Source organism: Neofelis nebulosa, chromosome 1, assembly GCF_028018385.1.
Source record: "Neofelis nebulosa isolate mNeoNeb1 chromosome 1, mNeoNeb1.pri, whole genome shotgun sequence".
In the NCBI taxonomy this organism is placed as follows: Eukaryota; Metazoa; Chordata; class Mammalia; order Carnivora; family Felidae; genus Neofelis; species Neofelis nebulosa.
In genome coordinates this window covers 239634564-239662393 of record NC_080782.1, presented here as the reverse complement: position 1 = coordinate 239662393, position 27830 = coordinate 239634564, and the positions used below count along the sequence as shown (strand labels likewise).

Genomic DNA, 27830 nt, shown 5'->3' with positions numbered 1-27830 from the left:
GTATATTATTTCATCGTGTGGCCTCTACGAGTCAGGATATACTAAGTGACGATGGCAGTAACATGAATCCTACCGTCTCAGTGGCTTCCAACAGCAAAGATCTGTTCCTTGAGCAGACGACACATCTCTCTCGGGTGAGCGGACTCCTCTCACGTCAGCAGCACTTAGGCACCCAGGCTTTCTGAGTCTCCACCACCCGGAAGGTCATTGGTTGCTGGGCCAACAGGGAGGAAATGTGGACAAGTGCGCAGTGGCTCTTAACTGCTGCAGCCCAGCAATGAGCCCCATCACTTCTGCCCGATTTCTTTGGCCAGGTCAAGTCACGTGGCCACAACTAACTGCACAGAGCACAGATGTGCAATTCTACCACATGTCAGAGGTAGCACAGTGCTAAGTGGGCAGGCCTAATGACAAGCACAGGGTACAATACGGTTTGCTTAACCTTTCCTCCAATGTTGGACTCCAATTTCTTGTAGATGTGCTAATTATCAGGTGTCCAGCTTTATTGGGTTTTCTATGTATATCTTCAGAATAAATTCCTCAGGGCTACATTAATGGCTTTTGTAGACTTCCATGTTCTTGATCCCTCCTGCCAAACCCATTCCTCCTCCTGGAAACAAAAATAAAAATATCTACATCGGTGTATCAATACAATCACTGGTGTTGTCTTTTAATAGAATATGGAGTCATATGATAAGTGAACGTGTCATTTTGTTGTTATTTCCATTTGCATACTTTCGCGCACCAAGAAAGTCAAACAATTTTTTTGTAGATCTATATTAACTATTTGCATTGTCTTCTTTTGTGACTGACTTCTATGCCTATTTTCCTTTGGGGGGAGTGTTGGGATTTTGTGGTTGTTGTTCTGCCCGTTTTTTATTTGTATTTGGATGCGCTCTTTATGCAGCAACAATATAAACCATTTGTCATTAAGTGTTGCAATTTTTGAAAACCAGTATGCTTGTCTGTGAATTTTATTCATATTTCCTGAGAGAAATTAAAATTTTTGTGGTCAAATCCATTCATCTGTATTTTCATTTGTAATTTCTTCCATCTCTTTTTAACCTACTATCCTTCTCTAAACGAAAGAGAAGATAAGAGGAGCTAAAAGGAGGCAGATGAGGCCTTATTTTTTTCTATTTAAGTGTTGGCTCCATCTGGTATTTATTTCACGACAGTAAATATGCATAAAGTGACGCAACATGTACACTACTCTTGCTTGGAACATCTTGGGTAAATTACTTAATCTTCCCTCTTCTGTCCCTATAACACAACTCCAAAGTTTGGAAAGCTTCTTAGCTTCAGTACCAAAGTGAATGGGCGTCCCGGCCCCGCCCCCACGCAGAGTCCCAGGAACAAATAAACAAACAGAAACGCTGCCCGTCCATTTGCAAACTAATGTGAACCCGTGTCACATTTCCTACTCCCCGTTCATCAACTCCCAGGCTCTTCAGTATGACTGGTCTTGAGCTTACCCCATCCAACTGCCATACGTTCCAAATGAGACCACTGGTTTCCAGGACAGTGTGCTCTTATATTTCCCTCCTAACTCACTGGTTTCTCTCTCTCATTCTTTGTTGGTCCTTCCTCATTTTCCAGCCCTTTAAATGATGGCCCAGGGCTCATCACTCCTAAGGGTGATCTCACCCAGTCCGTTGGCTTTGATATAATCTATGTGTGGATAACTGCAAACCCCTATCTCCCAGCACAGACTGCTCCTCTGAACTTTGGACTTGTATATCCACCAGCCTACGTGACAACTTCTCTTGTTTGACTAGTGGCATCTCATACTTAGTATTCCTAAAACCGGTTTCCTGATTGCCCCAAGGACCTAGCCTTCCCACAGTCTCCTCTCCACGTTAAAGGCAACGCTTTCCTTTTGGCCACCTGGGCCAAAACCCTCGCAATCACTCTTGACTCTTCTCCCGCTCTTATACTCCAAATTCTATCTGACCTCTACCTGAAACCTTCGGATGGCTTCCTACTCATCCACATCCGAGCCAAAATGCTTACACAAAGAGGACATCCAAGCGGCCCATAAATATAAGAAGAAGTGCCCGGAGTTCTTAGTCATGAGAAAAGAACACATTAAAACCACAATGTGATATGGCTCTGTACTCCCAAAGTGGCTAAAATTAAAAGGACTGACAATATCAAGTATTGGACAGGACGTGGAACAAACGGTGCATCCGAACATTGCCTGTTGGTGTGCAAACCCCGGAGAATTATTTTGAAAAACCGTTTGGCGGGAGCTGCAGTAAAGCTAAAGTATCCCCCAAATTACTCCTAGCTACATACTCAACAGACATGAATGCTTGCGTCTATCAAAAGCTATATACATGAATATTCGCAGGAACTTTATTCACCATAACCCCAGAAGGGAAGTAACTCAAATGTCAGTCAATAGTGGAACACATTAGTACGTTGCGGCATATTGAAAATGGAATACTTCAAAGCAATGGAAAAGAATAGGTCACTAAACCACGCAACAAGATGCACGGATCTCGCAGACACGATGCCGTATAGATGACGCTACACTCAAAAGAGTACCTAAGACACGGTGGTACTTAGCTCAGGTTCGAAACAGGCAAAGCTGGTGGTTACCTTGTGGGGAAGGTATGTTGAAGGAATACTGACCGGCAGGTTGCAGGGGCCTCCTAGAAGCAGGTGCTGAAAACGGTGTATATCTTGACCTGGGTAGCAATGAGACAGGTATACAGCGATGTAAGATTTCCTGGAGCTGTGCACTGAGATTTGTGTATCTCATGTAAGTTCCGCCTCAATAAGACGGTAACAAAACAAAACACCTTCTACTAACATTTGTCGGGCACTGCCATGCACAGGTGACCTGAAGGAATCATGAACGGATCAGAAATGGGCCCTGCTGCTATGTGAACGTCACTCCCCTCGGGAAGACAGAAAGTAATCAAATGACCTCGAGAAATCAGGAACCGGGATGACCGACACGCAGGGAAAGAACTGGGTTCTGTGAGGGTGGGCGACAGAGGAACCGGCGAGCTCTGGGGGAGTGACATTCCCAGCAGAGCAGAGTGAGAAGACAGGAGAACGTGCTCCAGGCAGAGGGAAGTGAGTGCCAAGAACCTGGAGCCAAAGAGGGGCTGTGTTCAGCTGGACAAGGCTGGGCTGACCGGGCCCCACAGGAACCCGTGGGCAGCAAAGGTCTTCGGCCTTTGGCTCAAGAGCAGTGGAAGGCACTGAGGGGTTTTAAGGGAAGGGGTGTTATAAGCGAATGCGCATTTAGAAAAGATCTCCCTCGGGGCGCCTGGGTGGCGCAGTCGGTTAAGCGTCCGACTTCAGCCAGGTCACGATCTCGCGGTCCGTGAGTTCGAGCCCCGCGTCAGGCTCTGGGCCGATGGCTCGGAGCCTGGAGCCTGTTTCCGATTCTGTGTCTCCCTCTCTCTCTGCCCCTCCCCCGTTCATGCTCTGTCTCTCTCTGTCCCAAAAATAAATAAAAAATGTTGAAAAAAAAATTAAAAAATAAAAAAAATAAAAAAAAAAAAAAAATAGAAAAGATCTCCCAGATAGCTGTGTGGATTTGAGAGAGGGAAAGTCGGTAAGGGGACACTCGTTAAGAGAACTGTAACTGCCCAGGCTAGCGTCCACCCATCTGGGAGACAGGGCAGGAGGCGCGGTGAGGGAAGGTCATCACTGAGACTGTGGATTCGATGTATCTTTATATCTCACAGAAGCGATTTCCACTCCAGGTCAGTATGTGAGAGACAACAGGAACACCAGGGACCCCTATGGACAGAGGCGGAGGGCCAGGGGGACGGGAGCACAGGAGGGATGTTACACATGGACCCTTTCACGTTTTTACATCTTACGGTTTTCAGGCATGTGCATATACTCCTTCCTACTCAAAATATAATTAAAGCGGAAAATTAATATCACTCAAGGGGAGCCTTCCTTACCTTACTAATGTTGCCCTTGGCTTCTCTGTTGGTCACAAGGCACAGAGGTAAAAAGGCATTGTGGCAAGCCCCTCTGGGTACTGTCATTCCATGAATAATAGTGGGGTCCCCGCGTCCTGCTCACAGCTCATATTTGCCATGGATGAGAACATAATTTACTTAGAGAATCACCAGAGAAGCCACTTCCTGAAATGTAAACTGCCTAAAATCTAAAAGACACATGTGCATCATTTAAAATATACAGTTTAGGGGCGCCTGGGTGGCGCAGTCGGTTAAGCGTCCGACTTCAGCCAGGTCACGATCTCGCGGTCCGTGAGTTCGAGCCCCGCGTCGGGCTCTGGGCTGATGGCTCGGAGCCTGGAGCCTGTTTCCGATTCTGTGTCTCCCTCTCTCTCTGCCCCTCCCCCGTTCATGCTCTGTCTCTCTCTGTCCCAAAAATAAATTAAAAAAAAAAAAAAAAAAAGAGTCTGTAAAATATACAGTTTACTTGGTATAGGAAAAACTCCTAATATCCTGGATTTTCATTTCATTATATCTAACCTATGTAAATTTGCAGGGGGTCAAAAAAAACAAAAAAAGTATAGCTTTATTCGTGAAAACCAGGACAGAAATGAAAGCCGGTGACTTGGCCCAAAGAGCTCTATTATAAAAACAACCCGGGTAGTCCTATAATTTCCCCGTGTTTTAAATCAGTGAAATCTAGAGTTGCAGCTGTCCCACAGACTGAAACCATATAAATTTTTAGAAAATGAGTCAATCATGAGATTAAAGTTTCAATTTATAACACTTCTGTGTTTTAGTTACAAAGTCGTAAATAAATCCAGCATGACAGAGAAGGTAAATATTTTCTCAGTTGTTTATGCAGCCAAAGAGGAAAGGAATTTAACATGCAATTAACTACTTAGGTTTTTTTTAGATACGCACCACATGGTCTTTGTATTCCAGATAAGCAAAAAATAAATATTGTTTTGTTTAATCTAACATTTGCTTAGCAACAACAAATACTCCAAACTAGTGTGATACCTGGCTGATACCTTCACTTTCTGGAACTGTTTTTCCACTTGCAAAAGAGGTGGCGCGTAAGAAAAGGGAGGAAATAGAACTGCTTCCCCAGGAAGAAGAAGAAAAAAAAACTAAATAGGAGGAATGAAGATTTTTATTAAATAAATGAGGTTGAAGTCTCTGGAGAGAGAATGATGAACTTTCAACCACTCGGGGGCTCTCCTTCTATTGTTTTCAGGCAGTATTTCCACCACCACCCCCCCCCATTAAAAAAAAGAGACCTTTATGCCATTCTTTAAACCAACCTCTGAACAGGTGTGAGGTTAAGAACAGGTCGAAAGCAGACCTCAGATTTCTAAATAAAGCCTCCCATATGATCAGTTTCTCTTATCGGCCTTACTTTAAAAGTAACCGGAAAAAAATGTGACTGCCATTTTAATCGAGATGGTAGAAATCGCTTACGAGGGCTATTATTTCTTACCGTCATGATTTACCAATTTTTCTAAAAATTAAAGCTTTTAAAATAAAATCATGAACACGTGAGTCTATGTGAGGTCACTAAGCTGTAATATAATTTTAAATTAAAATTATGTAATCTCCTCTGGAAACTTCTGAAGTATACACTTAAAATTGGACATTTTTAAACATGATTTTTAATCTGAACGCACAAGTGTCAGCTATCCACAGGGATTTCTACACAAATATACCGACTCACTCACTTACTTATTTTGAAGAAAGAAGCCCTTCGAGACTGCCTATCAAGTAAACAGGAAAGAGAATGAACTCTAATGGCAATAAATCAGTCTTCACACCCAAACCGTGTGTAGCAAGGCCGTTTTCTCATTGTGTTTCTGCTTATTTTTCTTCTTTTTGAGACTTAAAAAAAAAAAAACCTCCATACAGTAAAATAAACACGGTAAAAGTACTCTCAAAATCTCTCTGCACTCTCCCACTGTGTCGATTCCATGTCCTTCCACATGGTTAACAGGTCAGTTTGAAAGTTTGTCTGGGATGAGCCCACTGTGCAAACAAGTGGGTTTACCACTGGTTGCACACCATCTCCCAACTGGTACATTACAGGTTACTTTCCTTTGCAGGTATTGTCATGACATCAGCAATGTCAGGGTAGGAATCAGCTCCAGAAATTGAGCAATTTCAGGAAGGGAAGCCCTCAAGTTACACATAAACTGTATGCTAAAAGTTCATTTATTAGCCTGTTTATTTGGGAATGCAGAACACACACCCAAAATAGATGTTCTATAAAGCATGTTCTAAGCTACTACAGTCAACGTAACCCTAAAATAATAGAAAAGAGCAGAGCATTATACTGTTTTAATAGTAGCAGAAACGGAAAATAGTACGTTTAAAATTTTGGTTTTTGCTGGTACTTGAAAAAAAGCTGTTCGGGGTGGGGGGGGGGGTCTGGGTGGCTCAGTCGGTTAAGCGTATGACTTCAGCTCAGGGCACTGTCCCACAGGTCGTGAGTTCCAGCCCCGCATCGGGCTCTGTGCTGACAACTCAGAGCCTGGAGCCTGCTTTGGATTCTGTGTCTCCCTCTCTCTCTGGCCCTCCTCCACTTGTGCTCTGTCTCTCTCTCTCTCTCAAAAATAAACAAACATTAGAAAAAAAAAAAAGCTGTTCCAATTAGAAGATCTTATCCAACCACACTGGCTGATCCACTGTGTGCCCACTGCTTAAATATTCCCCTCAGTTGTCTTCTAAATTTCCCTTCATCTTACTCAGCAAATTCTCCCTGCTCATTGCAGTCTGTGATCATAGCTTATAGCTCCATCTGTATCTGTATCTGTATTTTAACTAAAAAATAATTTTAACTAAAACTAATTTTAACTAATTTTTTTTTATTTTATTTTAGAAAGAGAGAGTGCAAGCAGGGGAGGGGCAAAGAGAAACGGAGAATTTCAAGCAGGCTCTGTGCTGTCAGTGCAGAGCCCGACATGGGACTAGAACTCATTAAACTATGAGAAAATGACCTGAGCCAAAATCAAGAGTCGGACACTTAACTGAGCCACCCAGGCACCCCCCTAAATTTTTTTTTAGAGAGAGAGAGAGAGAGAGAGAGCATGAGAAGAGGAGAGGGGCAGAGGGAGGGGGAGGGAGACAGAGAGGGAGGGGGGAGGGAGGGAGAGAGTCAGGAGGGGAGGGGGAAGAGAGACAGAGAGAGAGAGGGAGGGAGGGAGGGAGGGGAGGGAATATCTTAGGCTCCACGGTCAGCATGGAGCCTGATATGGGACTCGATCCCTCGACCCTGGGATCATGACCTGAACCAAAATCAAGAGTTGGATGCTCAACCGACTGAGCCACCCAGGCGTCCTTTCTTTTCACATTCTTTGTTGGCGTTTGTTCTAACAAGAATAATGAGCGGATATCAACATGTCATTCAATCCCAGTAAGTGCTTTCCTAGAATAAGTCTTGTATATTTTAGCTTTATTCAAGATAGCAAACTTTAAATTATGAATGGACAAGAAAGACAATCTCCTCAGATATACTTATTGTGACGTTTTCAGGTGCTCAGGACTTTCTTATTCTGTACTCATCACTGTTTTCAACATGAGGTGGTAAAGGACAAAGAAGGCCTCACTGGCGGCAAGATTTATTCAGAGAATTCTTTTATTCCCAGGATAGCTGCGTGTGAGACACAGCTTCACCAACAAAGTCCACAAAGGTAGTTCAACCGAGCGAGATACAAATGAGTCGTTAACAAATCTTGGAAAACTGCGGTCTGTCAGCAGAGTCCGTTGTTCATGCTTTGAACTTGAAAAATACTCACAAGGACAGAACCGAACAGTCACAAGGCTAGAGATAGGTTTTGACCCAGACGCTCCCAGACATGACTGCCTCTCAACTGCTTCAGAGGGATGAGCGACAGTGTAAAAACATAAACTTGGAATCCTATAAAAATAAAAATGCAGCATCTTCCACTCTCTGAGTAAATAATGGAGGTGATACACAATCATCTAGGAACAGAATGTTCTGAGAAAAGATGGTCATTAGTATCAAAACCAAACATCAGGCTCCGAATAGAATAAAAGCGGTAACGGTACAAGACTAGCCCGTTGGATACGCTGTAAAACTGCTCTGTTTACAACCAGCTTTGGGGCCCCTAGCAAACTACTGTTAGAATAGCAAGAAAATTACAAATTACATCTCTCTATACATTATATACAGCACTAGATCTAGGTCATAAGTATCAATAAATTGCTGACGTAATAAGTCTGTTCACTCGAAAAATAAGCACCCGTTATTTATTGCGGGATACGGATGGAGCTGCCCGTGTTCAATAATCGCGTATCAGAAGAGCAGAGTTTGCCAAAACATGATCTACACGGGGCTGATGTCTAGAAATGAACCAGGCAGAGTTCTGTGGTCATTAGTAAGCTTTCAAACAAAGCACGAGAGACTCAACGTTCATTAGCACATCACAGATCCTGAGAAGCCCGCTCGACATTATTTAAACAAGTATTCCTCAAACGTAGCTGATGGGACACTTTATTCTCAAGGTATTAATGCGCTTGGAGAGACACTAATACAGACACATACATAATCACTGTCTAAAAGTTTAGGCCACACTACATGCATATAATCTGTGCAGTTCTATCAACATTATGAATACTCTGTAGGTTGGTGTTCAAATTATATTCTCCTGTTCTCATGGTTTCATTGGAGGGAACGAAAGGATTCACTGCAGAGAAACATCCCTAGAGATTAAGTTTGTAGGGAAACCATCCCTCTTCCAGCCTGCATGGCGGGATGCTCTCAAGTCCCCCTCCCGGGTCAATGCTCGTGACGAACTCACACTCATTCTCCACCCCCTGACCTCCGCGTCCAGCCGACCACTGCGCCTCATGGAGCCTGCCTTCTACACTGTTCTCACACCCATTTCGATGTTTCCCCCTCCACAGCTACTTCCCTGGTGCGAGCTACCCGCTCTACCCCAGCACCTGAATAATTTCCCAACTGTTCCCCCTAAATCCATTCTTTACCACATATGGCGCAGCCAAAATAACCTCTTAACGTAGAGAAATCTTTTCCACGTACCAGTTTTCTACTATTTCTATAAACTAAGATAAGGAGAATGACAAAACTATCAAGGTTATACGCACTATCGGTTTAAGAAAAAGACACTTCCAGGACGTGTGTAATCCCATTCCTTGTTCCGGAGGTTAGCACCCTCTGAATTTTGTGTTTACTGTTCCTTCACTTTTCGTTAGAGTTTTACTGCGTATGTGTTTACCTGTGAGAAGTCCATCATCTGTGCCCCTCAGTTTCAGCTGCATGAATTCCAGACAATGAATATGGCACAGATTATTTATCCATTTTTTCCACTGACAGTCACTTGGGTTCTTTCCCGAATCCCACCTCTTCCTTTTTTTTTCCACTTTTACAAACAGTGCTGTTATAAACCTTCCAGTTATTATTATTTTTTTATGTTTCGAGGTTTTTGGTTTTTTTAACGATGATTTATTTTTGAGAGAGAGACAGAGTGTGAGTGGGGGAAGGGCAGAGAGAGAGGGAGACACAGAATCCGAAGCAGGCTCCAGGCCCCGAGCTGTCAGCACAGAGCCCGACGCGGGGCTCGAACCCACGAGCCGTGAGATCGTGACCTGAGCCGAAGTCAGATGCCCAACCGACTGAGCCACCCAGGCACCCTTAATGTTCCAAGTTTTTATTAAATTCTAGTTAGTTAACAGGAGTAGAATTTAGTGATTCATCACTTACATATAACACCCAGTGCTCATCACAAGTGCCCTCCTTAATGTCCATCACCCATTTAGCCCCTCCTCCTCCCACCTCACCTCCAGCAACTCTCAGTTTGTTCTCTATAGTTAAGAGTATCTTTGGGGCGCCTGGGTGGCTCAGTCAGTTCAGTGTCTGACTCTTGGTATCGGCTCAGATCATGACCTCATGGTTTGTCGGATTCTCTCTCTCTCCTCCTGTCCCTTTCCCTTGCTCATGTTCTCTCCCTGTCTAAAATAAAATTTAAAAACAAAACAAAACACAAACAAAAAAAATACAATTTACTCAAAGAGCCATTGCTACTGCCAATGAACAAGGGAGACAATCCCAGTGAAGAGATAAGTCTCTGTATTTTCTCAAAAGGAAGTAGGACAAGGATAGTGGGCTTAATAACATCATCCTTTCTTTTAAATTCAAACAATTTACTGAGAGTTGATTCAGAATTTGGTTGCCACTGTTACTTCATCTTTGTATATTTCATCATCACGCAGAGGAATCTGGACGGTAGGGAGTTTGGGTTCTCTTCTAAGGACAGGTACAGCTACGTCACCATACAACTGGAGATAAAGAAAGGCAGAGGAAGCAGCTCGGCCAAGCTCAAGTTCTGCAGCTTTAGAAAGCTTCCCGCTTCCTCCTAATTTTTGCCTTCCTATGATTTAGTCACTTACTGATCACGTTATAACTACATGGAGTTCACATCACATCCATCTGTAACCTAAGCAAAGAATAGGGCGCCTGGGTGGCTCAGTCGGTTAAGCATCTGACTCTTGGTTTCAGCTCAGGTCATGATCTCACGGTTCGTGAGTTCAAGACCAGTGTTGGGCTCCGAGCTGCTGACAGTGCAAAGCCTGCTTAGGATTTTCTCTCTCTCTCTCTCTCTCTCTCTCTCTTTCCCTCCCTCCCTCCCTCCCTCTCTCCCCCTCACCCCCACCATCTCTGCCCCTCCCCTGCTTGTGCACACTCTGTTTCAAAATAAACAAACTATAAAAAATAAATAAAACTAAGCAAAGACTAAAAAATGAGCACAAAAAACACACAAAAAACACAACAGCACATGAATCAGGCAGTGTTCTGCAAACTGGAAAAAGATATTAAATCTAGGCAATTGTTATGGTTTGTTCCACTGATGAATACTCTCATTGCCACAAATTTTCACTAACACAGACAATCCAGGGCTCAATAATACACAGCATTAGAACGGTAAATTACACATAAAGTCAAAAACAGGTACGTAATATGCCTAGCATTATATACTGGAGCAGATGATTAAGCGTCCAGACGACCAAAACTATTGATAAGAAGTACTATGATGATAAAATACGCTATTACTTTACTTGTGTGGTAAATTCGAACTATTCCAATGTATGTTTGAGTGTCAGGACCTGAACATCCCCTGGACAATTACGGGTCACTGACGAGCCTCTTAGCACGGGTGCTGGCACCCAATACTGTAACAACACGTGTTCGGCATTGTACAGATCACAGAGCGCCTCCAGATGTGCTCTCTATCAGACTGGCTAAGCCGGGACGATCTAAACCAGGCCCTCCCGGCAGCCACCGCCCCACCTAGTCAGGGCAGCCCGCCTGAGGACGAAATGAACCCCAAGAAGGACAAGGCTGAGAAATGGAAAGAGAGAGGAACCTTTCGAACGGTATTTTGTAAGCACTAACAAGATCCAACTTACCTGAAACGAGATATACCCTTGTATCTTTCAGTGATGAGATTGCATAAAGCCTCTTTTCTGCCTGAGCACTATGACAGTGAAATCAGAGGTTCTCTTGCAAAGCAGCCAGCTGGAGTCTGGCACCACGTCCTCAATAAATGGTAACAACACCCTGCCTTCTATGCTGACAGACCACACTAAATGAGAGAAGATACGCAAAACTTCTATCATAATCCCTGACGCAAACAAGGTACTCAATAAATGTCAATTCCCTTTGCGGTGAAAGTGATGAGGGGCCGATAATCACATTCGTCTCGTATCGCTAACCGTTCTCCTCATTGTAGGAAAATGACAAAAAAGAACTACAGACTAACTCCAATGACCTTTTTCACCGCTTGCCTTCCCAGGCATCCAGAAACACGTTGCTAGCAGGAAGAAAATAAGCATTATAAATGGATGGCTAGAGATATTAAATGAGCCAGGCAGTTGCTAGCATTTGCCCCATACAAAACCTCGGCATAAACGTAGCGATTTCGGGTTCTGCAAGGGGTAAGGGACCACAGCCTACTCCCTCTGACAGAGACACCTGCTGAACCATTCGACGGCACACGGCAGCATCAAACTGCGAGACTCACGGTATTTGGAACGTATGCTAAGCCATAAAATTTCTCCTGGGTTTCCCTGAGAATGTCTGTGGTCGATGCCGTCAGGGGGTGCTTCCCATGGTAGATCTGATCCAGGGCGGCATAAAAGACCTAAGAAAGATGAAAACGTCCACTTAGTTCTGGCAGTCCAGCCTTGCATCTAAGACGCGATGGGCCAAAGGTGTTAGAAGTGTACCAGAATAAGAAGGACGTGTAAGTTACATATACGTAACATTCACAAATATAAACGTATATGGCTTGAAATGTAATTTGAACCACAATTCAGACCATGCTAATGATGAAAAGGAAAGCTGTCAACCTTTTCGTGATGAAGGATCTTAAAATTTTTTGAACTGTATCTATAAGGTACTCTTTACGTACAACGGAGTAAATTAAATTTGTGACCACAAAACTGGAAGTTGGCCCACTGATGTCTATAGATACACGCAAAGTATACAGTTGGAAACAGGAGAAAAATAATAAAGTTACAACTTGTGACCCTCTGGATCTAATACATCCTGCGTGGTCTCTTCCTGGAATCCTGATATATCTGAAATGAGAGAAATGAAATGGTCCGAATCCACGTTTTGTGACGAGAAGGGACGGAACGTTAAACAGATGGGGCGAGGTGAAGGAAGAACGACTCTCTTGCGACGGGGGAGTAGGGACGTTACAAAGAATTCTGGCGCAGCTGTTGGGGAGTCTGGAGCCCGGGTCCAGCCAGCTCCCACACCTGGTGGCAGCAGATACCAAGAAAACAGCTGCTGTGCACGGGCAGTTCTGGCCGGCGAGGTGACCGGGAGAGAAGGCTCCCTCACCTCTGAGTGGAGGACACAGGCCATCGAAACATGACAGGAGAAGAAAGCGTTCGTTTGCACGTGCAATCGGCAGCTCACAAAGTTCCGAAAAGCTAAACTTCACGTAGAAAACCTAACGTAAAGATAAAAGTGTTTTCTCCCCGGGACATCTGGCTCGAATACTAGTGTTTGCGTGGAGTTCTCCTGAAGCAAGAAAGTAGAAAAGGCTTGATTTTAAAGGAAAAATTCTGACACGCAATTACGTTTCTGATATGTATCTTTCTGACTTGAAAACGGAATTTGCAGAGAATGTGCAGCTGTTGACTTAAAAGAACTGAGGATTAGTTTGGATAAAAGAAAAAATGTAAATGACCTCCAGCTTTTGGCTTCCTCTAGATATGGAATTATGGTTCCAAATTATAAGTCAAGCTTAAACCTCCCCTAGAAAAATATAGACATCTCCTAAATATAAATACTGCTTCACCCTAAGTGGTAATCTAAGCATATAGCTAACTACAGCTCTTTCAATTCCATATTCTATAATGAGTAATCATGCAGAGAGAAATCAGAGGAGCCTACATTACTCACCCACGTCTTGTCTATATTCCAACAGAATAAATTATCAGGAATCGAAAGTTAAATTCTAACCTCCACTAAGGTGTGAGGGGTTTTCTTGGCCTCAATCTACAAACAAATCTGAATTCAGAAGGTTCATTCCTACAGCTATGCCTTCCACACGCGAAAAGCGTAAGTACGGAACGACTTTTTTTAATGACAAAAGCAGAGCAAAATAAACGCAATGCGCGTGTGTCTCACCCTCACCTGCTGCTCACCAAACAATTTGAGAGTGATGAGTCTACCTGCCTACCCAGCGAGTCATGCTCTCCTGGGACCAAGAACCTCAGAGCCACAGAAAAAACAGGAGCCCATTTTTAAAACAATGTGCAACAGAAAAAAAAAAAAAAAAGAAAAGAAAATTGCAATTTTCAGAACACTTTGTATGCCTCCCTAGACACCAGACCCAGTTCATTTCCTTTCCAGCCTCGTGTGTCTGCGGCGTGCAAGGGGACTGCTGCGGGACAGGAAAGCCTGCAGGGGCAGCTGTGGGGCAAGCACTTGCCGCCTCCCTCTCTTCTCTCTCTCTTCCTCTGCGTCTCTCGGTGGGGGTTACTCTCTTTGGAGGGTGGAAGGAGGGAACGGTTGGTTTTCCTTTTGAAAGAAAACCCTTGGAACAACTACTCAGAAAGAAAGCCACAAGGGCAGAGCTTCCATTATAGATATCGGCAAATCAAAAGACTTGAAGTTGAGTAACGCAGAAATTTTCAAATAACTTGAAAATGTTTCGAATAACGCAGAAATCCTTTTAAAATTATACTGATAGGCATGGGCATTAAATAACGTAAGTTCAAGTGTAAGGCCATGGTTTTCTCGATAACATGCATTTTCTTCAAACGTGTATTTGAAAGTGCAACATAAACAGAGTTCGTAAAGGCTGAATTCTACAAAGCCATAAAGCAATTAAATGGTGCCCGCACTTTGAAATAGGTAGCTGGACCATTATAAAAGCGAACACTGCCTGACGTGAAAGACGGGTGTTTGGGCTGTGTTTATAGAATTCTCCAGATCTGATGAAGAGCAAGAATGCGATAAACAATCTGAGCAATTAAAGTAACCTGAACATCTGGTATCGTGTAGACCTGACATCCAGATGGTTCATAAAAGTTTTCTAGTCTCTATCTGGAAACCGAGAAGACTGCCTTTGAATATTATCTAAAACTAACAATCCTCACTGTTTAAACTTCACGTCAAAACCACAAATTTTTAAAAAGACAAAGTGACTAAAAACGTAACTTGCAGGCTGAAATGTAGGAGTTAGAAGTCCCGTGACTCCTCCGAGCTTTGACTTTCCCGGCTGAAACCGGGAAATAAACTTACTCAACGTCCATTTCCCAAGGACAGCGCGAGGCCCGAATGAGTCGGTTTTGGTCAAGTTCTTTGAACTCAGGTGGAAGATGTGTTAGAAGCATAATTATTATAATCAAGGTGGAGCGTTGGCAAGAATTTAAAGTTACATATTTATTTGGAATAACTGCTCTGGAAAACGTGAGAACAAAGGTACATACATACCTGAAGTTGCATATCGGCTGCAGCACCCACCTTTTTGGACTCACAAAGCCGAGACACCATATTTTTGGGCAGTGACTTGAAAAACAAAAGAACACATGTGTGAGTCAATTGCTTCCTAAGTCACCGCACTGGCTGCTTATCAGGCAAGAGAGTTAAAAATGACATCAGACGCAAAAATTCGTAGAATTTAATCGCAGTGACTGTCAAATTAAGGTCTGTACGAGCAAAGACAGCACCGTAGGCAGAGAGTGCGGTAGCATCGACCTCTAAACGTCTACTGAAAGCCTTAGTAAAAGTTAACGCTTTTTCTGTACTGCTGTTACCGGTGGAAGCCTGTCCAAGTGCTCTGTTGGCTCTTAAGTGCATATAATAACAGATGACAGGAATAAAAGGGCGAGGTGTCAAAAAACAGACAACAATTCTCGGGTGTCAGCCTGCACTGAAGCTGACTGGCTGTCCCAACAAATGACCATGACAGTGAACTGCACATTCTCTTATTTTCCAGCCTTGAGAGAGGTGCAGAACTTGGAAGCTCAGTGGCGTGGCCCTGTCTGCTTTGGGGCTCCCTGCCTGAGACCGATTAGGCCTCATCACACAGCACCACGTACTCACATAGAAATAAAATAACGATCTGGTCGAGGAAGCACGTCGGTCAACTGACTCTACTTGAAAGTCACTAATATTGACGTTTCCTGAGAAAGGTGACCACTCTGTGCAACTCCACTTATAATCTAAATGACGCGAAAAGCCTCCCTACAGAGAAACACACCAGGGAGGCACAAGGCGGGTTAGCAGCACTCCAGCTGTGCACATGAACCACCGAAGGAGGACAATGGGAGCGGTCTGCTGGCAGGGGCACCGGGCACGGCGATGTAGGTGTGTGTTATCTCCTCGGAGTGCCCGCCCCACAGCAGATGCTCAGTAAATCTTTCCGGAAGAAATGAACGAACACGAGAACAATCATTTAAAAGGGCTCCTTGAGTGAAAGACTACACCAGGACGGGACGGAGGCTCAGACAACAAAGCCTGTTCTCTCCTCTTTCTGTTTGGCCGTAAGAAAGGCAAACGAGGCAAAAGAAAGAAAAGAAAAAAAGGAAAGTTTAAGGCTGTATAGTACACATTCCAGCGCAGGCGAAAGGCCTGGGGCTTTCTCACACCAGGGGCGGCCATCCTGAGTGAAACAAAAATTTCCTCAGACGGGATTTGAAAAGGTCAAGCCTTAGTTAAGTCATCTATGCCAAGAACTCGTACCAGGACGTTCAGGTTTCCCTAAACCCTTACTTTACGTGATACCTTCCGCTGACGGGACTCGTGCTACACTTGGGTCTTTTATGACTCACAAAGCTTTAAGAGTTTTGTTTCCATTCTCGACAAGTCTGTGTGGCAGGATGGCATTTTCTCATTTACCCAAAAATGAAGAGTACTGTGGACGAGCACTGTATCAGGCATCGGGGACACAAAAGGGCCACCAGACAGGGCCCCGGCCCCGCAAGCTTCACAAGCTGGCATTACCCACGTAGGCACAATTTTTAGGAGTCACCGACTGTTGTGAGCGCTAAGATGGAAAAGCATGCAGGTCGGTGTGAGAAAACAGCACAGACAGGCTTAGATGAGGAACTCACGTAGGAGTGCAATGTGCAAAACGAACGGGCATTAACGAGACAAGGGATGGGCGGCCGGGAGCAAGGAGCATCCCAGGCAGAGAAGAGAAGGGCTGCCGGCAGGAGGTGAAAGAGCCGTGGGCAGGAAAAGCGGGTCCCACCGGGCTGGAGAGGCAGGCAGGAGCCAAGCGGGGACACTGGTCTCCACCCTCGGGAGTCCTCGGGGTAAGCCGCTGGGGAGTTTAAAGCAAAGGAGTCACAAGGTCAGGTTTGTGTTTCTGAAAGATTCCTTTGGCTGCAGTGGAGACACTGGATAGGAGGAAGGCAGAGGTGGATCAGGAAAAAACAGGAGGCTATGGTTAGCGCCCCAGTGATGCACGTCAGCAACCTAAGCAACTGCTGGAACGACAAGGGCAGGGGCACCGCTCTAGACGGCTTGAGCTGAGTGGGAGGTGAGACCCAGAGACGGTGAATACATATGACCCGGCACTGTTTCCAGACGTGTGCGGAGAGGAGCAGGGTGAGGGCAGTAGGGGCAGAGGGGAGGAAGCTTTTGTTGGAGTTTGGGAAATGCACAAGCAGGCTCAAGACAGGCTGATGGTAATGAGGCCTAGGGGGACACAAACTGGAGAAGAGGCCACGGGAGCCTGAGGTTCTTGAAAAAGAAGGGGATGCTGCACAGACCACAGGCGAGAGGCCGCTCGGGTGTAGGGCTCCCTGGACGGGAGTCTCATAGGGGACGAGGTGGATTCTGAGGCTTAAGGAGGTTAGAGAAAGTTGGGGAGAGTGGTCCACTGAGTCATCAGCCCTGGGGGAGCTCTGGGATGGCAATCAGGCCTGGGATGCGGCAGCACCGGGGATGGGGGAGTGGACGGTGGATGAGAAGGAGCATCCAGTCAGCAGTGGGAGACGCAGGGGTGGCAAGGCCCATGGCGGGGTGCCCCCGCCGGAGGGGGTGTGGGGAAACGAGGAGCCGGGGGTCCCACAGTAGGCCAGGCAACTTTGAAAGGTTTGCTCCTTCTGCTCTCTGGACAATGATATGGAAATGCCAAGTACTGGATCCCAGACCCAAACCCAACATACCCCTTTCCGTTCAGAGTCTTGACAGGCCAACCCCTCGGAGACAAACCCACATAGAAATGGCACACGTTAAAGGAACAAATTTAATGAGGCTTAATTCTTTCCTTGTCGGGTTTACAATAAAACAAAAGATGCGAAGAAAGACACCATGTAAGAACAAGGACAGCTAAAAACAGTTCATCAAAACTTATGTAGTAAAAAGGAGACACGTGGGCTGCTGTAGTGACACAAAAAGTCACCGCAGGAGGAAGGGAGTACCATTGCCGGTGAAGGTGACATGGGACCTGCGGGTTACTTTGTGCCGCTTCCCGTGAATCTGTGATTATTTCAAAATCAAGGGATAGGTCCAAACAAACCTCCCAAAATTATGTCTTCAAGGCCTACTCTACATTCCGTAGTAAATTCAAGGAACGTTTTACCAAAAATATAAGTAGAAGTTACGTACGATGGGGGTAGACTCGTTCAAAGAAAAGAATCATAAATCCACCAAGTTGCAAATTAAATAGTATGTTTATAGCACGTGAGGTGTAAACAGGGAAACAGATTTTTTAAAATCCTAGTTTGGGGGACTAGGGATTCCCTTGTAAGGAGCACTGGGTACTGGACGGGAGTGCTGAATCACTGTTTTGTACACCTGAAATACTACACTGTACCCTAACCAAGGGGAATTAGAATAGAAACTTAAAAATAAATAAAAATCTAGTGTGGCTCTTGATCCATGGATTTTGGCTCTTCGTCTATTGAAATTAATCAGCGCATTTCAGCGGCTGGAAGGGACGTAAGCTTGTCACCGCTGCTGTATCTCCCGCAGTTTTAGTTCAGACCTCCACACCAAAGTGAGTATCACAATAAAGCCAGTTAAAGGAATTCTGGGGTTTCCCGGTGCATACAAAAGTTACATTTACACTATGCTGTAGCCTATCGAGTGGGCAATATCATTATGCCTAAACAAAACAAAATACATATACCTTAATTAAAAAATACTTCATTACTAAAATATGCTAACCATCCTCTAAGCTTCTGGTGAGTTGTAATCAATGATCACAGCTCACTGTGACAAATTCAATAATAACAAAAGTTTGAAATACCGCAAGAATTACCAAAATGTGACACAGAAACACAAAGGGGGCAAACCCTGTTGGAGATGCGGCACCCGCACACCTGCTTGGTGCAAAGTTGCCACAAAACATCAATTTGTAAAAAATGTAACATTTGAAAAGCACAATAAAGTGAAGCACAAGAAAATGAAGCATGCCTATGTTTATGTTATTCTCTTAGAAAGTACTTCCTTTTTTTCTTACAAGAACAAAAATAGGACAAAACTTTAAATACCATACAAATTGATTTTCAAGTTATATGAGAATCTCTTTAATAAAAATATTTAGAAGTTAAATCTTAAATTTCAAATTAGAAAAATGTTTCCTGGGGGCGCGTGGGTGGCTCAGTCGGTTGAGCGTCCGACTTCGGCTCAGGTCATAATCTCAGGGTTCCTGAGTTCGAGCCCCGCGTCAAGCTCTGTGCTGATGCCTCGGAGCCTGGAGCCTGCTTCCGATTCTGTGTCTCCCTCTCCCTCTGCCCCAGAGTCATGATAATCAACATTGAAATCAACCAAATTTTGCTGTCCTTCTGGAAATGGTTATATCTACCGAATAGCACAGATATTTCAATGGTCTCCTAATGTGAAGACACTCACATTTGATATACTGAAGAAACAGAATACGAATGCATCCAAGCTTCAAGTAATGAGCAACGATATATAAATAAAAATGCATTTAAGACACCCGAACCTCAAACAGCACTGCAATTAGTTTTCATTATATTAAATTAAAAATTTATAAAAGCCCATAGCATCAGAAATAACTGTTTCACCGTATCATCAACTGCATTTTTTTTTTAATTTTTAAGTTTATTTATTTATTTTGAGATGACCTTGACAGCACAAGTGGGGGAGGGACAGAGAAAGAGAGGGAGAGAGAGAGAGAATCTCGGGCAGGCTCTGCACTGTCAGCACAGAGCCCGACGCGGGGCCCGAACCCACGAACCATGAGTTCACGACCCGAGTGGAAACCAAGGGTCAGACTGACACTCAACCGACTGAGCCACCTGGGCGCCCCTCATCCCTTGCATTTTTTCGCAGATTCTACTTCAATCTTCATAATTTCCAAGGTAGGAAGTACGTTCTTGGACCGCTAAGCCTCCGATCCCAACGATGACATGTCATTCCCAGCTCTCCTTGGGATCTGGACGCTGCCATCTGTGTTCAAGATTGAAAAGAATCCTACTAGCATACGAAGAATGCTATAAATCAAGAACAAAGTTCAGATCGACTAATTCGGGTAAACGATGTCGTGAGACACCTGGGTGGCTCAGGTGGCTGAGCACCCAATTTCGGCTCCGGTCATGATCTCATGGTCTGTGGGTCTAAGCCCCACATCAGGCTCTGCACTCACAGCTCAGAGCCTGGAGCCCGCTTCGGATTCTGTGTCTCGTTCTCTCTCTCTCTGCCCCTCCCTGCTTGTGCTCTCTAAAAAATAAACAAATAAACATTAAGAAAAAAAATTTTTTTTTAAAGAATGATGTAAGAAATGGCACAACTGGACGGCTGTCTTGGGTCTTTCAGGCTATTTCCAGCATCTTTTTTTTTTTTTTTTTTAACATTCAAGTTAGTTACACAGTGCAGTCTTAGCTTCAGGAGTAGAGCCCAGTGATTCATCTCTTACCTATGACACCCAGTGCCCATCACCCATTTAGCCTATCCCCTCACCCTTCCCCCATCCAGCAACTGTCAGTTTGTTCTCTGTATTGAAGAGTCTCTTATGATTTGTGTCCCTCTTTTTTCCTTCCCTTCCCCTTCGTTTATCTGTTGAGTTTCTCAAATTCCACATATAAGTGACATCATGCGATATGTCTTTCTCTGACTGATTTATTCTGCTAAGCATAATACCCTCTAGTTCCATCCACGTTGTTGCAAACGGGAAGATTTCGTTCTTTTTCACTGCCAAGTAGTATTCCATTGTATATATACACCACATCTTCTTTATCCATTCGTCAGTTGATGGACATTTGGGCTCTTTCCATAATTTGGCTATTGTTGATAGTGCTGCTGTAAACATTGGGGTGCATGTGTCCCTTCGAATCAGCATTTTTATGACCTTTGGATAAACTCCCAGTAGTGCAATTGCTGGGTCATAGGGCAGTTCCATTTTTAATTTTTTGAAGAACCCCCATACTGTTTTCCAGAGTGGTATTTCCAGCATCCTTAACTTCTGCCTGCTAAAATGGCTACTCCACATCATCCCATATCCAGAAATACCATTGCTTCCAGGAACCTTCTTCTTAGACTCGTTAGAGGAGAACTGAGAGCATGGTCTGCCTTAAACCAACACCTGCCTCTGAACTCCCATTATTATGATTCACTGGAGCGTAAAGAAAAGAGAACAGGTTTCGGAGCCAGATGAAACCAAGTGTGAATCCTAACTGCACCATTTACCAGCACAGCGGCAGAATGCTGGAGGATGTACTGAACTTCTCTAAGACACGCTTTCCTCACTGGCAAGATGTTAATATTATCTTTTGGTGGAATTAGACGAGGACTGAACAACATAATGTAACTTAAAAACATACTATGTTAGACAAAAACATACTATGTTAGACTAGATGCTGAATAAGTGGTAGGTAGCATTATTCCCTATTACACTAGCCCTGGGTAATACAATCATCATGGATTTCGACAAATTTTATTTACGTGTTACTGTTTTGTCTACGTATTCTGTAAACACGGTCTGTTTTAGAGTCGTAAATTCTTCGGAGACAGGAATTTTGGCTGAACAGTCCTCTTCCTGTGGCACCCAGTGATCAAGTTCTTCATAAGGAAATGTACTCTCATAGTTTCCTATCTATATTTCTCTTCATTTGTAAACTAGTCCAAACACGTGTGATGAAACACATGTGCCTCCTCAAATTGCCCAGCTTGAGAAGAGGATACTTTCTCCACCGTGGTGATTATTTTAAGGTTTTTAGGACACTGAAGTCCACCAACATGTCATTAGCCTACCTTCCAGATTTCAACGTCTGCCGCAAAACGTGGTCATCAACGCTCAATCGGAAAATCACTTTAGGTAGAACTGGTTATCAGACACTGAGTTCTTCATCTGTAGGGTTCAGCTCTCACTTAGAAAACACTGCTAACTAATCAGAAAATGTTCCCTTGTCTGATGACATTTTAACCGGATGTATCTCATGCTATGGATCTTGATAGTTCAAACTTCCATAGTTTCTGGTGAGGAGTCTGCTGTAATTTCTATCTGTGGCTGTCTTTATTTTTTCCTGTGGCTGCCTTCAGAGCTCTCTCTCTATTTTTGACCATGGAGTCTCTAAGTGTGTTCTCTTTGTTACCTGTCCCGCTTGGGGTTCTCAAAGCGTCCTGGATCTCTGGCTTGGTTTTCGTTATTTTGGGCAAATCCTCAGCCGTTATCCCTTCAAACAGTTCTCCTGCCTCATTAGCTCTCTCTTCTCCTTTGTGGAGCTCCATTTGCCCCGAAGTTCTTGGATGCTCTGCTCTGCCCCTGTCCCTACTCCTTCCTCCCCCTTGTATTTCAGCTTGGGTAATTTCTACTGACCTCCCGTTAAGTTCACGGGGCTCACATTCTTCCCTCGGCTGTGTCAAGTGTACGGATGAGCCCCTCAAAGGAATTCTTCTCATATGACCTCATGGCTTTACTTCCTGCGTTTCCATCTGGGCGTGTCGCACACTCACCACCTCCTGTTTCATCTGTTCATACAGGTTGCCCACCTTTTCCTTCAACAGACTGATTGAAATCCCTGTCTTCCGACAGTTCCTTTAAAGCTGTGCTAGTTCTTAGTTATTCTCAAGTCCCTGAGTCTGATTCTGTTGCTTTCTTGATCTTTGCCCAAGGAGGCAGGGTTCTGTGGTCAGTCACAGCCTCCAGTCACCTCCTGTAGGCCTGCAACACTGAGGGTGGCCCCAGGTGGTCTCCCACCCCACACCCACAGGTTCTCAGCACACCTGGTGACGGCCGATGGAAAAGAGCCTACAGGGGGGTGCAAACTCCCTCTGTATCGGGGCCCTCAGCTCTTCCAGACTGACAGGCCAGCCCACACTTGGCCCCCAACAATCTGTGAAGATGTTCTCTGGTTTTTCCTTACCCTTCTGCAAGGCAGCCTGGCCTTCCTCCATGCTTCGCCACAGGTGAGCCAGTCTGCATCTCCGGGATTCAGGCCACTTCACGGGCCTGTGACCTCACCTCTTGTAAGAGCTCAAGAAAAGTTAGGGGTTGGGGCGCCTGGGTGGCTCAGTCGGTTAAGCGGCCGACTTCGGCTCAGGTCGTGATCTCGCGGTCCGTGAGTTCGAGCCCGGCGTCGGGCTCTGTGCTGACAGCTCGGAGCCTGGAGCCTGTTTCAGATTCTGTGTCTCCCTCTCTCTGACCCTCCCCTGTTCATGCTCTGTCTCTCCCTGTCTCAAAAATAAATAAAAAACGTTAAAAATATTTTTTTAAAAAAAAAGAAAAGTTAGGGTTTTATCTTTTGCCTGTGGTTAGCTTGGAAGCGGTGCCCTGTGTACCTTCGACATGCGCAACCGTTCAGACTTTCATCACTAACACCACTTAGGCTTTTAGCTCCCAAAGGAAAAAGAAAGGCAGTAGAGCTTTGTAAAGGGTGAACTACTCTCCACTAAGTCAGGCACAGACACCGTTAAAGATTATTATGAAGAAACTTGCAATGCAGGCATCTACAAGTATCAGTTAGTAGGTTTTAGCCGAAAGACAGTTCACTCAACAAATATTTATTCATTGCCCATCATGTGACAGGTGAAGTTGATATATCAGTGAATAAGATTGATAAAAATCTCAGTTCTCAAGGAATTTATATTCTAGGAGACCCTGGTAGTATTATTTTTACATTTTTTAAAATTTTTTTAAATTTATTTTTGAGACAGAGAGAGAGCATGAGCAGGGGAGGGGCAGAGAGGCGGGGGGGTGGAAACAGAATCCGAAGCAGGCTCCAGGCTCTGAGCTGTCAGCCCAGAGCCCAATGTGGGGCTCGAACCCATGAACCGTGAGATCATGACCTGAGCCGAAGTCGGACGCTCAACCCACTGAGCCACCCAGGTGCCCCCTGTTAGTATTTTTTTTTTTAGTATTATTTTTAAATTACCAATGAGGGGATGGACACTTTCCCATGGTACCTAGAATGGCACCTTATACTAAGAATTTATTGAGTGAATGGATGCTTTTAGTATATATTGAGTGATCATTATATATATTGGTGCTTTTAGTATATACTGAGATCATGTATTTGTGTATTTTACCATTTCATTTCCTTTGGAAGTCTATGAATGTGAATCACATGCACTATCTCACCCTCATTGACTATCTGTTGACTACTGCTATTATCTAAATATAAGGTAAGCAAACTCGCAAAGGAACTTAAAGTGTATAAAGACTGCATCTGTAAACAGCATGGGAATCCACGCAGTTTGACCCTTTTGGTCAACCTAAAGGAGATGGTGCTTTAAATCTCTGTCATTTTATTCTTTAAGCCACAGGATTTAAATTTATTTTCAGTTCACTTAGGTATCTCTCCTCCTTCAACACCGTAATTCAGGTATAATGCTGCTTGGCGGTAAAACGAACCCTTTGCAAAATTTTATTAACACTCCAACAAGTTCCTCCCGAAAAAGGATGAGTAGTGATAATAAAAATTTCAGTGAATATTAATTAGCGTTTAATTAACGGATGATGAAGTTCAGATGGGGAAGGAAAGGCAGGAAAATAAAATGAGGTCCGCATGGAGGTCAGGCCTGCGATCCCACAGTTTGCGATAGAAAAACGATGAATCTCTGTGTGGCGTATGTTTTGCCTGAGGCACACGGCGAACTTTCCGCTGAAGAGAGAACAGACGAAACAACAGACGAATAAAGCTTTTCACTCAAAGTGTCCCACAGACAGCACCACAGACATCTCTTCCTGAAGGGAATTACAGATGTGCCCTTAAAAATGAGTCAAGTAGGGGCGCCTGGGAGGCTCGGTCGGTCGAGCGGCCGACTTCGGCTCGGGTCACGATCTCGCGGTCCGTGAGTTCGAGCCCCGCGTCGGGCTCTGGGCTGACGGCTCGGAGCCCGGAGCCGGCTTCGGATTCTGTGCCTCCCTCTCTCTCTGTGCCCCTCCCCAGCTTGCACTCTGTCTCTCCCTCTCTCAAAAATAAATAAACATTAAAAAATTTTTTAAAAAATGAGTTAAATAACCAAACAAGTGAGAGACTCTTCCTACAGTCGTCATTTTGTATCTAGGGAATCCAAGTGCGTGTGAAGTTCCTCGACCTTCGCTGGGCACTGGCCGAGTCCCAGGCCCGTGTTCACTGAGGGGAGGCCCTGCTCTGTGGCGAAAGACACAGTGATAAAAGCAGGTCAGATTGGTCCATGAGATTCCCCCCAAATACATTTCTTCCCTGCAGATTCCCAATTCAAATCAGCATATTAAAAGTTATGAGCAGTCCTCACTTCTGAGGATAGAAATCTTAATTAATTTCTACACGCATTTCCCCAAATTATTTGAGCACAGAACATGTTTCCAGTCCCTAATTCATCTTTACAGAAGGAAGAGATTTAATATACAGGACACCAGTTGGGAAATAGTTTGCTACGGAAATTAAACGTAAACCGTACGTAAAAGAAAAGTTATTACAAATAAAGCTTCTTTAAAAATGCACAAATGGAGCTGTTATCATTCTCATTAATCTTTACATTTCCTGCTGATCCTAACTTTATACACACTTTCTTCGGAAAGCTTCTTTTCAGTTCTTTAAATCCCGTCTTGGCACCCTCCTCTCCAGAGGCCGGCAGGCCCCCCAGGTTTTCTGGACACTGGTCTCCAGCAGCCCCCGGCTGCTTCCTCGGCCCCACCAGTTCAGTGCCTCGGTCCGAGCGGTGGTCTCGAACTCACGCAAGCTGATGGAGCTCACGAGCGCGAACACACTAACGTGCCAGGAAACAAACGGGCCGAGTTCCCGAGGGACACTTTTCTCTAGCGTCCTCCCTGCATTAGCACATCCTGAAGCCCCTCTGCCTTCTCGGCTGCAAACCACCTGCCGTTCTCCGCCAAGCCGCAGACAGAAGACAGGCCAGCCTCGCACAAGAGTCCACACTGGAAACGCCAAACAATCCCGGGCCCGAACCCCACGCCGCTCCCCTACAAAATTCTTTTCCTACAGCAAAAAGAGGCAAATTTCTACTTTGCTCCTTTTCAGGTATGTCTGGCTCTCGGTACTGTTTCCACAGAACCATTTTCATTAAACACAATAGTACATCTAGTCGTACCCTTAACAAAGCTTAGCCGTCTGCAGCCTTTCGAGCGGTCTTAGTGTAGAGCCGTTCAGACATGGTGTTTCTAAAGCCATCGGTACCTCGACAAGGGCAGACTGTTTTGAACAAGGTTACAAAACACCAATGCGGATTGATTTCAAAATGACATTTACTGGATGAGCGTTATATGTCAGATAATTTAAGCCCTAGCCTGGGTTTCTTTTAGAGACACACCTGCAGGGGTTTTGTCTCGTATCGAGGGTTGCCAGGTCGGAAGCAGCCCTGGCTTGACGCTGGCTGATTTCCACGTATACAGAGCAGAGCTCTGCCCAGGGAAGCGGACAAAGCCGTGAAGGCAAGTCAGGTTTGGGAGGGAGACCGACCCACTGGGCTCATCTTCGCCGAGCATCCCGCTGTGCGCGAGGGACCCTACTAAGCAGCTGGGGACCCTTCCGGCTCCCCTACCAGGAACAGGAAAAGGGATGTATGCGGAAACCAACAATGCAAGGGGAAACGCCCCAAGAACCACAGGAGAGGTACAGAAAGAACAAGGGAGGAATGAATTGAGAAGACGGTCATTATTAAAAGTGCCCAAGAGGGGGCGCCTGGGTGGCTCAGTCAGTTAAGCATCTGACTTCAGCTCAGGTCCTGATCTCGTGGTCTGCGGTCCATGGGTTGGAGCCCCATGTCAGGCTCTGTGCTGACAGCTCGGAGGCTGGAGCCTGCTTCAGATGCTGTGTCTCCCTCTCTCTGCTCCTCCCGCTACTCTCTCCCTCGCAAAATAATAAACATTAAAAATGTTTTAAAAAGTGTCCAAGAAGCAATTACTCTAATTCTTATTCTAATTATGCCTCCTATACTATTAGTGTGGTGGTATTTCTATTTCAAAGATTCACCCTCGCTCTAAGATACACAAAGACACTGTGGGTATTTATCCCCGCTGTTGTAAAGAGGAAAACGGTAGAAATGTTGTCTCTACAACTGGAGCCTAAGATGCCAATAGTTAGCTATGGTGACCTAATGCATCTGAATAATTCATTACGAGTTTTTCCACAACTATCTTTGATCTTTATTTAAAAATAAGAATCCTTGGGTTATTTCTGAAGAAATAAGATCTGGCTTGGCAGGACTACAACAAAGACAAAGCAGTCGGTCTCATAACAAATGGCAAGCCCCCTGTAAAGTACAAAACTGTGGCCCAAGCCTCAGGGTCTGGGAGGCTACGCTGCCCCACCCGAGGGTTCAGCTATGTACAGAGTTCCTATTTCTCGACGTTAGTTCATTCACTCATCCTTTATCCATTGATGCATCCGGTGGTTTAAATTTAAATTTCTGGAACCCCAACCAGACTCTGAGGCACAGCCACCACGGTGTGGAAGTTCCCTTGAAAGCAGCCTAGGGACCGGAGGGCCCATCCTTCTCTGTGCACCCAAAGCACACGGCTAGCCTAGAGCCTGGTGCCACACACATCTGTTCTTTTTAATTTTTTGTTAATGCCAGAACAGAACTACGGCCAGGAAGAGAAGACCGTAAAATTGATCCTTCCTGCTGTCAAGAAGGTGAAGTCTGGCCTCCTGCTTATAATTAAAATATGAATAATAAGAACAATAATTACCCAGCTACGTGAAGCCCAAAGCAAGCAAAGACCAGCAGTCTCAGCATGAATCGGGAGCTTCTCGGAAATACAAATTCTTGGGCGTTCCACACCCGCTGAATCAGAATCTCCATTTCAACCGGATCTGCAGGTGATTTTATGCACGTTAAAGTCTGAGATGTTCTGACTTCAAAAAACATCATCACAATTAGCTTCGCGACAAAGGTGGGTAGAGTTCAATCCTCCTGGTTTCACAAGCGGAACTGCCTACAGAGAGGTAGCACCACGAGAAAGAGGACACCTCTGAGGTCGG

General features: G+C 44.8%; 1 protein-coding gene across 4 annotated transcripts in view; it reads right to left on the bottom strand.

Moving 5' to 3' along the window:
* The window catches only part of MIPEP (mitochondrial intermediate peptidase), a 163805-nt gene that overhangs the window by 57236 nt on the left and 78739 nt on the right, over positions 1 to 27830 (bottom strand). For 3 of the 4 annotated variants that reach the window (XM_058689855.1, XM_058689869.1, XM_058689846.1), the window contains exons 15-16: positions 14923 to 14997; positions 11990 to 12109 (exon numbers count right to left, since the gene is read on the bottom strand). In XM_058689855.1, coding sequence (XP_058545838.1) covers positions 11990 to 12109; positions 14923 to 14997 — 195 coding nt within the window. Of the gene's footprint in view, positions 1 to 73; positions 611 to 11989; positions 12110 to 14922; positions 14998 to 27830 lie in introns of all 4 variants that reach the window. The other variant, XR_009250138.1, reaches the window with a different exon arrangement.